The 15,000-nt window shown below is 43.8% G+C and overlaps 2 protein-coding genes across 2 annotated transcripts in view; one reads left to right on the top strand and one right to left on the bottom strand.

Moving 5' to 3' along the window:
* pcdh7a (protocadherin 7a) overlaps window positions 1-11,387 on the top strand; it is a 39,441-nt gene extending 28,054 nt beyond the window's left edge. Inside the window, exons 3-4 of the mRNA XM_017461137.3 lie at window positions 5,570-5,750; window positions 6,183-11,387. Of these exons, the coding sequence (XP_017316626.2) occupies window positions 5,570-5,750; window positions 6,183-6,721 (720 nt within the window). The 3' untranslated portion in view covers window positions 6,722-11,387. The remainder of the gene's footprint in view (window positions 1-5,569; window positions 5,751-6,182) is intronic.
* Window positions 11,388-11,751: 364 nt separating this feature from the next.
* The window catches only part of LOC100305006 (intelectin 1), a gene marked incomplete at its 5' end in the record, with an annotated part of 3,857 nt that continues 608 nt past the window's right edge, over window positions 11,752-15,000 (bottom strand). Inside the window, 7 exon segments of the mRNA NM_001200246.1 lie at window positions 11,752-11,998; window positions 13,090-13,193; window positions 13,270-13,390; window positions 13,586-13,744; window positions 13,917-14,032; window positions 14,608-14,739; window positions 14,833-14,895. Coding sequence (NP_001187175.1) covers window positions 11,846-11,998; window positions 13,090-13,193; window positions 13,270-13,390; window positions 13,586-13,744; window positions 13,917-14,032; window positions 14,608-14,739; window positions 14,833-14,895 — 848 coding nt within the window. The 3' untranslated portion in view covers window positions 11,752-11,845.

Below are 15,000 nucleotides of genomic sequence, written 5' to 3'. Positions count from 1 at the left end.
AGGGTGTGTGTGTGTGTGTGTGTGTGTGTGTGTGTGTGTGTGTGTGTGTATAGACTGCAGAGACGATGCAGTGGTGCGGGACAAGTACTAACCCGCTTCATGCTGCCACCCGCCCACACACACACACACACACACACACACACACACACACACACACCGTGACCTTTCTGCAGCATCATGTCCTTCATGACGTTATGTGTATAGTAGATATTATTTCGTTCCCTAAGTAGTGCACTTATATAGAGAGATTAATCTAAATGAGTCTCTTTTTAACATCTAGGGCACTTAATAGCCTACATATAAGCTGCTCCCTCGTACCCTACATAGTGCACATCTGTAGGGAATACAGAACTGAACCCAAAATACCTGCACAGTGCATTATGTAGTGTGTGGAAGGCATTGTTCCTGCTCAGTGTAGTGCTCCATGTGGGGAGGAGTTCTGTCCAAACGTAAGTGAATCATTTGCTGTTCTAGAAAATATTTACAAACACTTGAAGAGTCACTAACAAAAAAGGAGTCATTTGTAGATATCATATAATCATGGATTCATTTGAGGATTCATTTACAAACATAAATGAATCACTTGAGGACTTGTTTACAAGATAAGTGAATTACTTGAAGAGTTTCTTGCAAACATAAGTGAATCAGTCACAGAGTCATTTACTAACATGAGTGAATCAGTCACAGAGTCATTTACTAACATAAGTGAATCAGTCAAGGAGTCATTTACTCACGTTATTAGGACTCTTTTACAAACTATTGAATCGGTTGAGGAGTTGTATCCAAACATAAGTGAATTGCTTGAGCAGGTAATTGCTCCAAGCGTAAGTGAATCAGTCAAGGAGTCATTTATAAACATAAGTTGAGGACTTGTTTCTAAATGTAAGTAAATCACTTAATGAATCATTTACAAACTTAGGTGAATCATTTGCATCAGGTAAAAAAATATTTTTTTACATGAAGCTCAATAACTAACTGAAGGCATGCGGTACTTTCAAGATACTGGGGCTTTTTTCACACTAACTGTTGTTACCAAGATGAGGACGGGTTCCTTCTGAGTCGGGTTCCTCTCAAGGTTTCTTCCTCTTAAAACATCTTAGGGAGTTTTTCCTTGCCACCGTCGCCACTCAGTGTCTTGCTCAGTTGGGATAAATTCACACCTTTAATATCTGTACACCGTGTTGATATTTCTGTAAAGCTGCTTTGAGACAATGTCTATTGTAAAAAGCGCTATACAAATACAACTGAATTGAATTAAACATCTGTGGATGTTTATGACAATCTCAACCTGTGTGTGTGTGTGTGTGTGTGTGTGTGTGTGTGTGTGTGTGTGTGTGTGTTGGCTGGAGGCCTCAGAAGCAGAGTCAATTGAATATTAATGCATTTTGACAGCAAACATAAAAACGTCTGCTTTAATCTGAGACAAACCTGCTGTGTGTGTGTGTGTGTGTGTGTGTGTGTGTGTGTGTGTGTGTGTGTGTGCGCGTGCGCGCGTGTGTGTGTGGTTTACCAAATGGAAGTGTATGGAAAAGCAGGTGTGCATCTCACCTTTGTGTGAATGACAAAAGGCGAGAGTGTGTCTGTTTGTGTATGAGTGTGTGTGTGTGTGTGTGTGTGTGTACGTCCATGCGTGTGCATGTGTGTGTGAGCTAATGAAAGAAAAACACTTCTACCTGACAGTTCAAAGGAAAGGAATGACAGTTGATTAATTAGCTCTCGCTTTCTTAATTATTCAAATGATATGCGCATATATAATGAATAAATTATCAAGGTCATCAGCTAGCACAGTGATATCCAGCACACACACACACACACACACACACACACACACACCATATCTGAGTATTAATAGTGCACTACTGGAGGCCTCTCTGTGTTTATATTATGGGATGTTTTTCCATCTACCTCCCCCTCATTCTTGTTCTCTCTCACTGACACTCATTCGTTAGCGTTCATCCTTAATCTGGATGGAGGAACCTTCTGTTAATTACCTCATCTATTTAACAACCTGTCTCTCTCACCTCTCTCTCTCTCTCACCTCTCTCTCTCTCACACCTCTCTCTCTCTCTCTTTCTCTCTCTGTCTTTTCATTTCCACGTTTTGAGTGTATTAATCTTTATTTTTTTCCATAATGTTGTTGTAATAGAGGTGTGAGACCTGTGAGAGGTGCGAGTGGCGTGACACTTGTGAGAGGTGTGAGACATTCGAGAGGTGCATCACGTGCGAGAGGTGTGAGAGGTATAAGAGGTGTAATAGAATAGTAATAATACTTTACTGGCGTTTTAATGAAGTTGTATTAGAATAGAACTGTAATTGAACATTAGCCTACATAAACCTTCCACTTAGAACCAAAAAGACTTTTTGCCATAGGAGAACCCTTTTAAGCTGCACAAAGAACCTTTTTACTCTCAAGTTCTTTAGAGAACCATCTATTTACAGAACCCACAAATGGTTCTTCACAGCAGTGCCACAAGGAAGCATGTTATCATACATTCTATTAAATAAAAAACCTTAGTCAGTGCTTTAAGGAACCAAAGTAAGGTTCGTAAGATCGATGCCTGGCAGGAGAACCTTTTCCAGTCCCACAGAGAACTTTCTAGGGTTCACTCTAACTGGATACCTTGAAGAACCCATAATGACCCATAAAGAACTTGTGTAATCTCCAGAGATAGCTCCATACAGCTCAACTCAAGAACCCTACACAGGGAAAAATGGTTCTGGACAAGAAGAAGGTTCTTTGTGGAACCTATGGTTCTATGGTCAGAACCTATGGTTCTTTATAAAGAACCGTTGAAGAACCTTTATGTTTAAAGAGTGTAGAACTGACAGAACACACTGTGTAATAGAGACGTTAGAAACTGTAATACGAGTCTCACACAGAACTCTACTGAGATTTCATAACAGTATCATCTGAATTAGTTCTAATAGTAGAGCTTAGGCCTAATAATAAAATGACTGTAATAGGACATCAAAAGAGCTCAACACACACACACACACACACACACACACACCTGTATTATCCTCGTTAAGTGTGTGTTAATGAGCTGATGCGTTGAGTGAGGTGCAATCAAAATAAAATTATTAAAGCCTACATTTCAAAGAGGACTTCAAAGGCAGGAACACACTCACCGCTGTGTGTAGTGTTTCACACTGAAGTGTCTGATCTCACACACTCTCACAGACATACACACACTCACTCACACACACACACACACACACACACACACACACACACACACACACTCACATACAAACACACACACACACTCACACACACACTCTCATACAAACACACACACACACACACACACACACACACACACACACTCTCATACAAACACACACACACACACACACACACACTCACACACACACTCTCATACAAACACATTCACACACACACACTCTCATACAAACACACTCATACACACTCACACACACTCACACACTCACAGACACACACTCACATACACACACAACTATATACAGTACACCGTGTAGCGAAAAGCTTTATATACGTGTGTGATTATTTGTGTAGCGTTACTCTGAGGTTGTTGTTTTGAAATGGTCCACATGTATGATAAATATTTATAACTGCAGGATGAAGTGGTTACTGGAGATGAAGGAATGTACTGGAGATGAAGGAATAGAAGATGTATTGATGGTGTCCTTGGTATGAGACAGTAAGCTCTTGTTCATCCTATCGGTGTTGGTCTTCAGGGAGCGGAAGTTCATCTCTGACTGCATGGATGAGGTCCTTCACTATATTCCTGGCCTTGGTCCAGCTCCACTTGCTGTAGATAGACTGCAGGTCAGGGAGCTCAGTGTGGATTGTACGCTCAGCTGATCACACCACCCTCTGGAGAGTCTATCCGTCTATCCTGCTTGGTGTTTCTCCTGAACCAGGCTGTGATGCGTCCCATCAGGATGCTCTCGATGGTGCAAAAGTTCCTTAGCACCTTAGACACCTGATTAAAGTCGCTTAAGCATTTAAGGTAGTATAGATGCTGCCAGGCCTTCTTCACCAGAGTGTTCATGGGACAGGACCAGGACCGGTCCTGCATGATCTGAACACCAAGGGACCGGATACTGTCCACTCTCTCCACTGGGGTCCCGTTGATCATAAGGGCTGGTAGCTCCTCTGCTGCTTCATGAGTCCACCATCAACTCCTCGGTCAGAGCTGGAAGTGTCCACACCGTCAGAGGTGGAAGTGTCCACACCGTCAGAGCTGGAAGTGTCCACACAGTCAGAGCTGGAAGTGTCCACACAGTCAGAGCTGGAAGTGTCCACACCGTCAGAGGTGGAAGTGTCCACACCGGCAGAGGTGGAAGTGTCCACACAGGCAGAGCTGGAAGTGTCCACACCGTCAGAGCTGGAAGTGTCCACACAGTCAGAGGTGGAAGTGTCCACACAGTCAGAGCTGGAAGTGTCCACACAGTCAGAGGTGGAAGTGTCCACACAGTCAGAGGTGGAAGTGTCCACACCGTCAGAGGTGGAAGTGTCCACACAGTCAGAGGTGGAAGTGTCCACACAGGCAGAGGTGGAAGTGTCCACACCGTCAGAGCTGGAAGTGTCCACACAGTCAGAGGTGGAAGTGTCCACACCGGCAGAGGTGGAAGTGTCCACACAGTCAGAGGTGGAAGTGTCCACACAGTCAGAGCTGGAAGTGTCCACACCGTCAGAGGTGGAAGTGTCCACACCGGCAGAGGTGGAAGTGTCCACACAGTCAGAGGTGGAAGTGTCCACACAGTCAGAGCTGGAAGTGTCCACACCGTCAGAGGTGGAAGTGTCCACACCGGCAGAGGTGGAAGTGTCCACACAGTCAGAGCTGGAAGTCTCCACACAGGCAGAGGTGGAGGTGTCCACACAGGCAGAGGTGGAAGTGTACAGTGAGTACCGCAGGAGGCTCGGGACACGACCTGGGGGCTTCATTGCTGAGGGTGAGACATGTCTGACCACCTGTCTGTTAGGAAGGTGAAGATCCACTGACACAGGGACGGGTTAAGTCGCAGGTCCTCCTACTTGGTGGCGAGTTTGGACGGAATTATAGAGTTAAATACTGAACTGTAGTCAACAAACAGCATTTGAACATAATTTCCCTTCCTGGTGTCCAGATGGTTCAGGGCTGTGTGTAGGAGGTGTGTGATGGCGTCCTCGGTAAAGCGATTGGGACGGTACACGAACTGTAATGGGTCCAGAGTGTCAGGTAATGAAGAGGTGATGAAGTCTCTGACCAGCCTTTCAAAGCACTTCATCAGGAATGAGGTCAGGGCGACTGGGTGAGAGTCGCTGAGGCAGGCTGGGGTTTCTGTGGGACAGGAATGATGATGGACTGTTAGAAGCGTGTGGGGAGTACTGACTGTACCACATTGCTGTCTTCCTCACAGTTTGTTGTAAAGCTAACTGCACGCTATCGCCACCTTCTGGAGCGTTATTCACCGAATATTTGATTATGTGAAAGCATATGAAAGGATTCAACTTTCATATTCCTGTGTTATATCTAATGTGACTTCTGTCTGTGTGTGTGTGTGTGTGTGTGTGTGTGTGTGTGTGTCGGTGTGTCCTCAGCCCTTGCGCAGGGTGACGTTCTCCGTGGCGACGGATGCTGGTTGCTATGACAGCGGGGTGGAAGAATCGGAGACACCGAGCAGTAAGAGCAGTAAGATCGGCGTCCTGTCTCTTCCTGAAGATGGATACGAGAGAACAACACCCGAGGGCAGTGTGGGGGAGGAGGAGCACGTGGAGAATGGTACACACACACACACACACACACACACACACACACAGAGTTAGGAGTTGTGGTTTAAACTTCAGTTTGAGAACCATAATTCCCCTGTGTGACCACTAGAGGGCAGAGCTGCAGTTCTGTTTCACTGCAGCATTCTGACGTCTTACACCCCCCCCCCCCCCCCCTCCATTCATCTCCTAACTCATCTTCTACATCTCTCCTATCTCTCGCTTTTACACTCTGTCCTTTTTGTTTTTCATCCTCTCTCTCCCTCTTTCTTTAACTCATCTACCTCTCGTCTTCCTCCATCCTTGCTCTTTCTCATTTATCTTGTCTTCTCTTTTTATTCTCTCTCTCTCTCTCTCACACATTCTCTCTCACACTCTCTCTCACACACTCTCTCTCACACACACACTCTCTCTCTCTCTCTCTCTCTCTCTCTCTCTCTCTCAGACTCGAGGCAGCTCCCTGACGTGGCTTTAACAGGAAAATGCACTCGTGACTGTGGTGAGTACGGCCATTCTGACACCTGCTGGATGCCTGTGCAGTCATCACCACGGAGACTTCAGGGCAACGGAGCACCACGGCAACGCATGTCCAGCTTCACATCAGCAGGTGACGACAACAACAACCACGACAACAGCGATCGAGAGGAAGAAGAAGGAGAGGAGGATGAAGGCTCTGACCAAGGCAGCGGAGGGGGTGGAGCCGACGACACACGCAGTCCTCTGGCCAATGGCGATCCCCTCGCAAGCCGTCGCCACGGTGACCGCAACAGGAACATCGGGGATCACAATCGGAATCTACTGAACCGCAAGATGACATCAGCATCATATGACACCTTCAGCAGCGCTAAGTTCGGAGGTCAATGCCATAGAGACGACTCGGAGGTGCCCCACCCACATGAGGTAATTCCACTGACCCGGGCAGGGGGCGGAGACTTCAAAACAACATCATGCCTGCAGCTATCACGCAGGGAGGTTTACCTGTGAGGAACACCTGAGACACAAACTCACACCTGAGATACAAACTGAGATACGGACTGAGATACGAACTCGCACCTAAGACACGAACTCACACCTGAGATACAAACTCACCTGAGCATTGAATTTCAATCTGACAGATGACATCTCACCTGAATCCTGAACTCACCCCTGAGATACAAACAGGAAGTTCCAAAAGATATAAACACCTGAGCTACAAATCTGTACCTGAGATCTGAAGTTACCCCTGAGAAAAGAACTTTCCCCTAACCTAGGAATCTGAACCTAAAAAGTTCACATCTAGAAGGTGAAGAACCTGAACCTGGAGGTGAAGAACCTGAGTTCTCACCTGAGCTACCGATTGGCACCTTAGCTACAAAATCACAGTTAAGCAACAAACTCACGCCTGAACTACAGTTTTATATTCACACCTGAGTTAGGAATTCACATCCAAGATCTAAAATGTGGACAACACCTGAAACTACAGCCTCTCACCTGAGATCAGAATTCCCACCTGAGATCTGAGCCTATGTCAGAGATATCAGTTTGATACAAAATGTTGAGTTCCCATCACACCTGAAATCCCTCACCTGACCTTCTAATACAGACATGCCAATACAGAGCTTCCACTTCTTACCTGAGCTACCAGTTCTCACCTAAATTACTAATTCACCTGGGCTACAAGTTCTTACATGACGTACCAGTAAAGACCTACACGATGAGTTTGCACCTAAGCCATGACCTCAGCTGAGCTACCAGTGCACATCAGTGCTACCGGTTCTCACCTGGACTACCAGTAGTCAACTGGGCTACCAATACAGACCCGAGCTACCAGTGTACACTTGAGCTCCTTGAACTGTGAATTCTCACCTGAGCTACCAGTTCTCACCTGCACAATGAGTTTGTACCTGAACCACAAAATCAAACCTGGAGTAAGACTCACCACCTGTTTAGGAGGAGTTTCAGGTATTTCATGACTCGCGCTCCTTAACTGACTGTTTCTCATCCCATAATTTCTGCGGATGAAAAATGAAGGCGGAGTCGAGGATTCGGAACGAGTCATCTCACAGACTTTAAAGAAGCTGCGAACTGTTGAAGAAAAACTGTTGAACGTTGCATGTTTGATCTCCTGCAGATGGGAAAAAATAATCTGGAAAACAAACGGCGGATTTGAAACGAGTTTATAAACTCAGTTATTTTAGGGATCTTTAAAAGACTTTAAGAGTAACGAGCTGCATGTTGGGCCTCCTGCAGACCAGGGGGCGCTGTGGAGAGAGAGAGAGAGCGCTTTTACAGAACTGAACCCGGCGTGGTGGACCCGGTGGTCTCCTCTGACATCATCCTTACAGGAAGAACCGAAAGTTACAGCGTTAAGCTAACTTTATATTTTAGCGTGATCATAAGTAACTAACTAACTGACAACACTTGGTGTAATGCTAATCAGCTAGCTATATTTATTACCTCATTTCACTGAGCTATTATCCAGCTAGCTCTTTATGTTTAGCTAACATTCTGATAACAGTGCCGTGTTGTTGTTTAATAGCAAGCTAGCTTAAGGTAGCTAGTTTTAGAAAAAAAACGTAGCCATGTGGGCGATTTCAGCCAATGTAGAAGTATTTATGATGTCAGGAAGAACCACTATGCACATCCTGATTTTGACTGACAGGTGCCTCTGGATCACGCATGGGCGGAGCTTAGGTTAAATGTGCTAGCCAATCAGCCAATCACATAACTTCTTGATGTGACTCCATCACCTGACTTTCATTTCTTTGGCTTGTTTTATATAGTTTTAGCATAAGACTTTCAGTTCTAAGCAGCAATCGCTAAGCTAACCAGCTACCTATATGCAGCATAACGCTAACATTAGCTACTTAGTTGAGGTTCGTTAGAGTTAGGTAAATTATTGTATCGTGAGAATATAAAAATATAAAATAAGTAAGCACGCTAAATTATCGTGATGTTTTCATGAAGTTTGCGAATGGCCGAACAGATTTACATTAAGCCCCGCCCCCTGCTGTTCCAAGGGCTCCGGTCGCTGGGAGTAAACAGGACATGTGACCATCACAGCCAATCAGAGACGTGAAGTGTAAAGTGAAGTAAAAAAAAAGTTAAAACAATCATTTAGCACTTAACCAATCAAATGTAAGTATTCAAATGATATTCAAATCAGCTTTCCTAGAATCAGTAGACAAATGAAGACTAAAATACAGTATTTTTCTTCCGTTTCTTTTTTTTCATGGATGACCAACACAAAACGGAGCCATTTCATTGGACGCCGTCCGTAAAAGACTGAAAAACAAAACAAACAAACAAAAAAAATCACAAAACGATGTTGAACTTTCCACAAAACGGAGAAAGAGAACAAAAACGGAATGAAAAAGGAACTGTAGTTTCATTAGCCACGTTTTCTTCAACTAATACAACACACACACACACACACACACATACACACACACACACACACACACACACTACATATTAGCCATCGTAAGAGGAATTAGCTGTAGCATTTTGCCTGCTTAATCTTCACACATTATTGGACTATAAACTAATCCTCCGTTTAAGTGCGTACACAATTTCAGGGCATTAAATATTAAAACATTACGATAACAAATTTCATCTGTTTTTGTTTGTTTTGTTTGTTTTTTTTTCTTTAATGTTCTTTCTTTAATGTAGGTAAACCAAATTTCTGTAAAGACGACACTGCATGCCTGTAAGCTAACGCTGATTTTGATATAAAAACATGGATCCAAAAAGGGATTTAATCTCTTTAAAAAAAAACAGTAAGAGAGAGAGTGTGTGTGTGTGTGTGTGTGTGTGTGTGTGTGTGTGTGTGTCCAGTTACAAGATCTCCAAATCATCATTTCATAAAAAACATCCATGTCATTATGAATCATGTTTATAACTGACCAATCACAAGCCCCGCCTCATTCACCAATCACAAGCCCCGCCTCATTCACCAATCACAAGCCCCGCCTCATTCACCAATCACAAGCCCCGCCTCATTCACCAATCACAAGCCCCGCCTCATTCACCAATCACAAGCCCCGCCTCATTCACCAATCACAAGCCCCGCCTCATTTACCAATCACAACATAAGAAACAGGTTCCAAGCTGAAGAACCTCAGTAACTGTACTGTATGCTCTATATTTACAAGTGGGTGGGATTGGGGGGCAGTCAGTTGATTTGAGTGGGCGGGGCTTGGGGCCAGTCAGTTGATTTGTGAGTGGGCGGGGCTTGGGGTCAGTCAGTTGATTTACGAGTGGGCGGGGCTTGGGGGTCAGTCAGTTGATTTGTGAGTGGGCGGGGCTTGGGGGTCAGTCGGTTGATTTGTGAGTGGGCGGGGCTTGGGGTCAGTCAGTTGATTTGTGAGTGGGCGGGGCTTGAGGTCAGTCGGTTGATCTGTAGATCACGAACACGTTGCTCATTTCAGACTTGTACTTTTTCCATTTCTCTTTTTTTCTCTCTTACTCCCTTTATTTCTTCATTCGTTCTCCTTTTTTATTTGCATATTTTTAATCACTTTACCCCAAATTACCCTTTTCCATGAAGAGATTCATTCATTGCCATATGAAAAACAAGTTCATCCAGCATCTTTGTTCTTTTGTTCCTAAGTAGAACCTCCCTCTGTTTTTCTGAGAGTAAAGTCTGGGTCCTGAGAGGTTAAAGGAACAGTTCAGTCAGTAAAATTCCTGAAGTGTTACGAGTTTCCTTCTTTAGCTGCGAGGCTAATGTCGCTAACAAGTAACAGAAGTGTATGGCGAAGTGGTTTCTGAATATAAACATGGACAAAAGGACAGAGTCACAGTGAAAATCATTTTCTTCCTCAGCACACTGTTTGGTGTCACTCCACACCAGCGTCAGACTCAGGTAGGGGCGTGGCCTACAATTTGAGGGCGGAGCTTGAACGTTAGAAGTGTTTAATACGATAATGATAAGTCATTTTAATTTGCATGTTTATTGTTAGTGTTACTGAACCAAACGACGACTTCCGATGCGAGCGTGTGGTGATTTTAGACGTGCTGTTTGCACAACGTTCTTGGTAGCAATGTTAGCATTAGCCTTGTAGCTTTAGTAGAACCGAACATGCCTCGAGTACATTCAGGGTAACGGAGAATTTCATTCAGTTCTGTCATCGTTCATTGCTTCATTTCAAACTTCAGACTGGACTCCAGAGGTCCAAATCCAAAACTAAAACATGACTCTGTGTGTGTTTGTGTGTGTGTGTGTGTGTGAGTTCTTTGTAGGCTAAAACCTGCTGTTCTAGAGCAGTGTGTAATTATTCCTGTACAGTTCAGGGTGTAAATGAACTCCTCTGTATCTTCTCCTTTTTCTAATGCACGTTTCTCTTTAACTGATTCATTAATCATCTCCTAGCTTTTTTTTAACCAGCACTCGACTCACGCACCGTCACACGCGGAGAGACGGCCATGAACTTTAACCAGAACGGCATGCTAACGGCGTTTAATCTGCACTTAATGAGGAAAATGTATTTTTTATTTTGCTTTGATGTGATGAATCGATGAGTTGATGAATCAATGAATCGATGAATCAGTGAATCGGTTCGCTTTGTGTTTGTGATGATAAACACTGAATGAGGGCTCTGGAGCTGTTTGGTATGTTACAGTTATGTACAAGTTTGACTTTTTGACATTAAAATCTCTTTCAAACTTCTTATTGACTTTTTATTCACTGAGTATCGAGTGTCCTGATGAACAACTCCAGCTCCATGTCCAGGAAACGACACACGAAGAAGATCGAATGAAGTGAAGAATCAAAGTACTGGATCTGGATATTTTTGTTAGTTTATTTTATATTTATTTACATTTATATTGTGATTATGTCTTATCTAGAACCATTAGGAGTTCTTCACTCGCCCTTCTGGAGGTTCTATGTGGAACCAGCATGGCTTTCAAGAAAAACCTTCAATGATCTCAAGAATCCCCTTAATAATTCTCTCTCTCTGGAAGCTAACAAGACAGAAATCCCTGCAGTTTATTTAAAAAAAAAAAAACAAGTGACACACGGTCCTCAGAGCCTGGGAAAAATCATCATTTATTTGGTTAAACTCTCTGTTTTGTTTATCTGCAAGTACATTCTTGAAGATTTGGTGTATGATGTGTATGATGATCTCAGCGGTAGAAGAGGAGCACCGCCGCCTCGGTCACCTGTTTACTGGCGCTCCAGCCGGCATTAGTGCCGTAACCGTCCCAGTCAAAAGACGCGAAATCGCCACACTGCCTCGGAGACGCTTCAGGAAAATGCCCACCTCCTCCTATACAGCTCTACACACACACACACACACACACCAGAAACATCAGACATCAACATTCAGAGTGTGTTGATCCTGCTGTAGAGCTTTAAATCATTTAGAACCTTTAAAGGTTTAGAATAGAGCTACATGGTGGAGGCAGTGTTATGGCATGAGCATGTATGGCTGCCAGTGGAACCGGGTCACTGGTGATGGTCACTGGTGAGGATGTGCTGACTGATAGACGTAGCAGGATGAATTCTGAAGTGTATAGAGCTATACTGTCTCCTCGGACTCAGTCAAATGTTGAGAGGATGGCGCGTCAGTACAGATGCATAACGACCAAAACGCACCGTGTAAAGCAACCTAAGGGATTTTTTTCTCAAATTCTCAAACTGCCGAGTCAGTCACCTGACCTCAACCCAAGTGAGCTTTTCACTTTCTGAAGACCAAACTGAAGGCAGAAAGACCCGCAGTAGCAGCGACTGAAGGAGGCTGCAGTAAAGATCTCTCAAAACATCTCAAGGGAGGAACGCTGCATTTGGTGTCCAGGACTTCAGGCAGTCATTGATGGCAAAGGATTTGTATCTAAGCGTTAGAAATAATCTTAATATTTATGATTGTTCGTTTTGAGCCTGTGAAAATTGCTGTAATTCCTAAACGGTTAAAGTGATATTTTTGTTAAAGCTGAAAGTTTTAATCACATCTCGATCGCTTCATTTCAAATCCATTGTGATGGTGTACAGCGACAACATCACCAAAATTATCTGTCCAAATACTTATGGCTGTGACTATATCTTCTATCGTTAACTTCCTCATTATATATGAGTGGACAACATGGCACCATTGTGAAGTTCTGAAGGCTTTTATATAAAAATGGGAATGGGAATCGCCATCTTGTGGAATTTCCTTGTGGAGTTGTTTCTGTTGTTGTGGGGGTTCTCCATGAGCTGCGGTCGGACAGGTTTGAGAAGCATCTGTAAGCTAAAACTGGTCAGGAAAATAACGCACAGCAAGTGGTCTCAATTATAACATGACGTGAACCGTTATGACTTCATCAGTTTAACTCAGGATGTAAATATAGTCATATGATTAATGTGTGAACAGAGCAGGTTTCATTCTCACGTGTTCGGTGTTGCAGCCTTTGGGTTTGACTCCCAAGCAGATCGCCATTGCCGCCCTCTCATTGTTTATCGCTCGGAACGTGATGAATCCGGGCTCAGTCTCCCCTGTGGAGATATTTAAAAAATCATGAATATAAGTCTTTAATAAACATAAATCTCAGTAGTGAAGTAAATACTTCACCCCTGACGTTGGGTCCGAAGAGGTTGTGGTTGAATGAGGCGTCTCCAACGTCGTACACTACAGGAACCGAGGGGCCGTGGTTAGCAGGACAGCTTCCTGCGTTGTACTTCACCGGGAATTGCTGAAAACAGGAGGATGTATGAGTCTTAGATATAGAGAAACATTCGATGAACATTAGCAGCTACACACCACAAGGTACCGCTATGTGTTAGCTGCAGAAGTAGTTAGCCTCAGTTCGGAGCTAGATGGTGGTCAGCATTCATATCTCCCAGTTGCCTAGCAACAGTGTTTCTCACAAGTTTAACCACCGTGTCACCTTGAAGAGATTGTAGAGGTTTCCTCCGTAGCTTCTGAGGAATTTGGACTCCGTGTGGTAGCGCAGGAATGATGTTAGTTTCCAACGACCCACTCGCTCGTTATTAGGAACGTGCCACACTGCCACGTTCTCCGCTGTGATGTCATAATACCCAGGATTCTGTGAGATAAAGTATGAAGAAGAAGAAGAAGAAGAAAAAAGCACATAATGATACTGTCAATGATATTTGATCATACACAGTATGATACTGTCATTTGTTTTGTGTGTGTGTGTGTGTGTGTGTGTGTGTGTGTGTGTGTGTGTGTGTGTGTTGATTTATTTCCGTTTGGACCTTGAAGTCGTCGCTGGTTGCAGCTTCTGCATTGCCGAAAGTGACGGTGTTACTCCACGACCCGTCTCCATCAGGAACGTTCGGACTTCCACGCTGCTGACTGGACCAGCGATCACCTTTAGATTAGAGTTAGATAAACGTTAGATGAAGGTTAGATAAGTGTTAGATGAGCGTTAGATGAAGGTCAGATGAACGTTAGATGAGTGTTAGATAAACGTTAGATGAGCGTTCGATAAATGTTAGAGGAGTGTTAGATTAATGTTAGATAAATGTTAGATAAACGTTAGATGAGCATTAGATGAACATTGGATCAGCATTAGATAAATGTTACACAGCAAAATCACCAGTGTTGATTTAACACCCTACAGTGTTTAAGTTCATTGGACTCAAATGAACTCTCTGGGTGTTAATTCAACACTAGGGATTTTACTGGTTAGATGAGCGTTAGATAGTTAGATGAGCATTAGATGAACGTTAGATAAACGTTAGATGAGCGTTAGATAGATGAGCATTAGATGAACGTTTGGTGAGCGTTAGATGAGCGTTAGATAAACGTTAGATGAATGTTAGATGAGCGTTAGATAAACGTTAGATGAGCGTTAGATAAACGTTAGATGAGCGTTAGATAAACGTTAGATGAGCGTTAGATGAATTTTATTTAAAAATAAATACAGGAAGCTGGAGCACTGACCAGTGGTGCATTTCCCGTACAGGTTGTTCTCGTGAACGCTGGCCACCAGAGTCCATCCTCCTCCTGCGGTCGTCATGTCGCAGTACGTCTGATACACGACGCCGGTGGGCGAGCTCAGGTAATAAAGACCATCTGCAATAACACGATAAAACTTTAACACAATATTCCACACTGTAGTGCTGAGTGAGTCTCCGAAACTGGTCATGGAATCATTTCAGCACACACCTTCTTCAGTTTTATATCTTTCCATCAGCTCTTTGCAGCTCCGTGGACTGAAATATTCCGGTTCTGCAGAAGTAAATGTGTACAACACTCATATAGTACATCTCTACACACTCGTCTGTACATCTCTACACACTCGTCTGTACATCTCTACACACTCGTCTGTACATC

This window comes from Ictalurus punctatus, chromosome 29 (genome assembly GCF_001660625.3).
Source record: "Ictalurus punctatus breed USDA103 chromosome 29, Coco_2.0, whole genome shotgun sequence".
NCBI classification, from domain to species: domain Eukaryota; kingdom Metazoa; phylum Chordata; class Actinopteri; order Siluriformes; family Ictaluridae; genus Ictalurus; species Ictalurus punctatus.
Note: the sequence above shows the minus strand (reverse complement) of the source record. Positions and strands in the feature narration are given on the sequence as shown.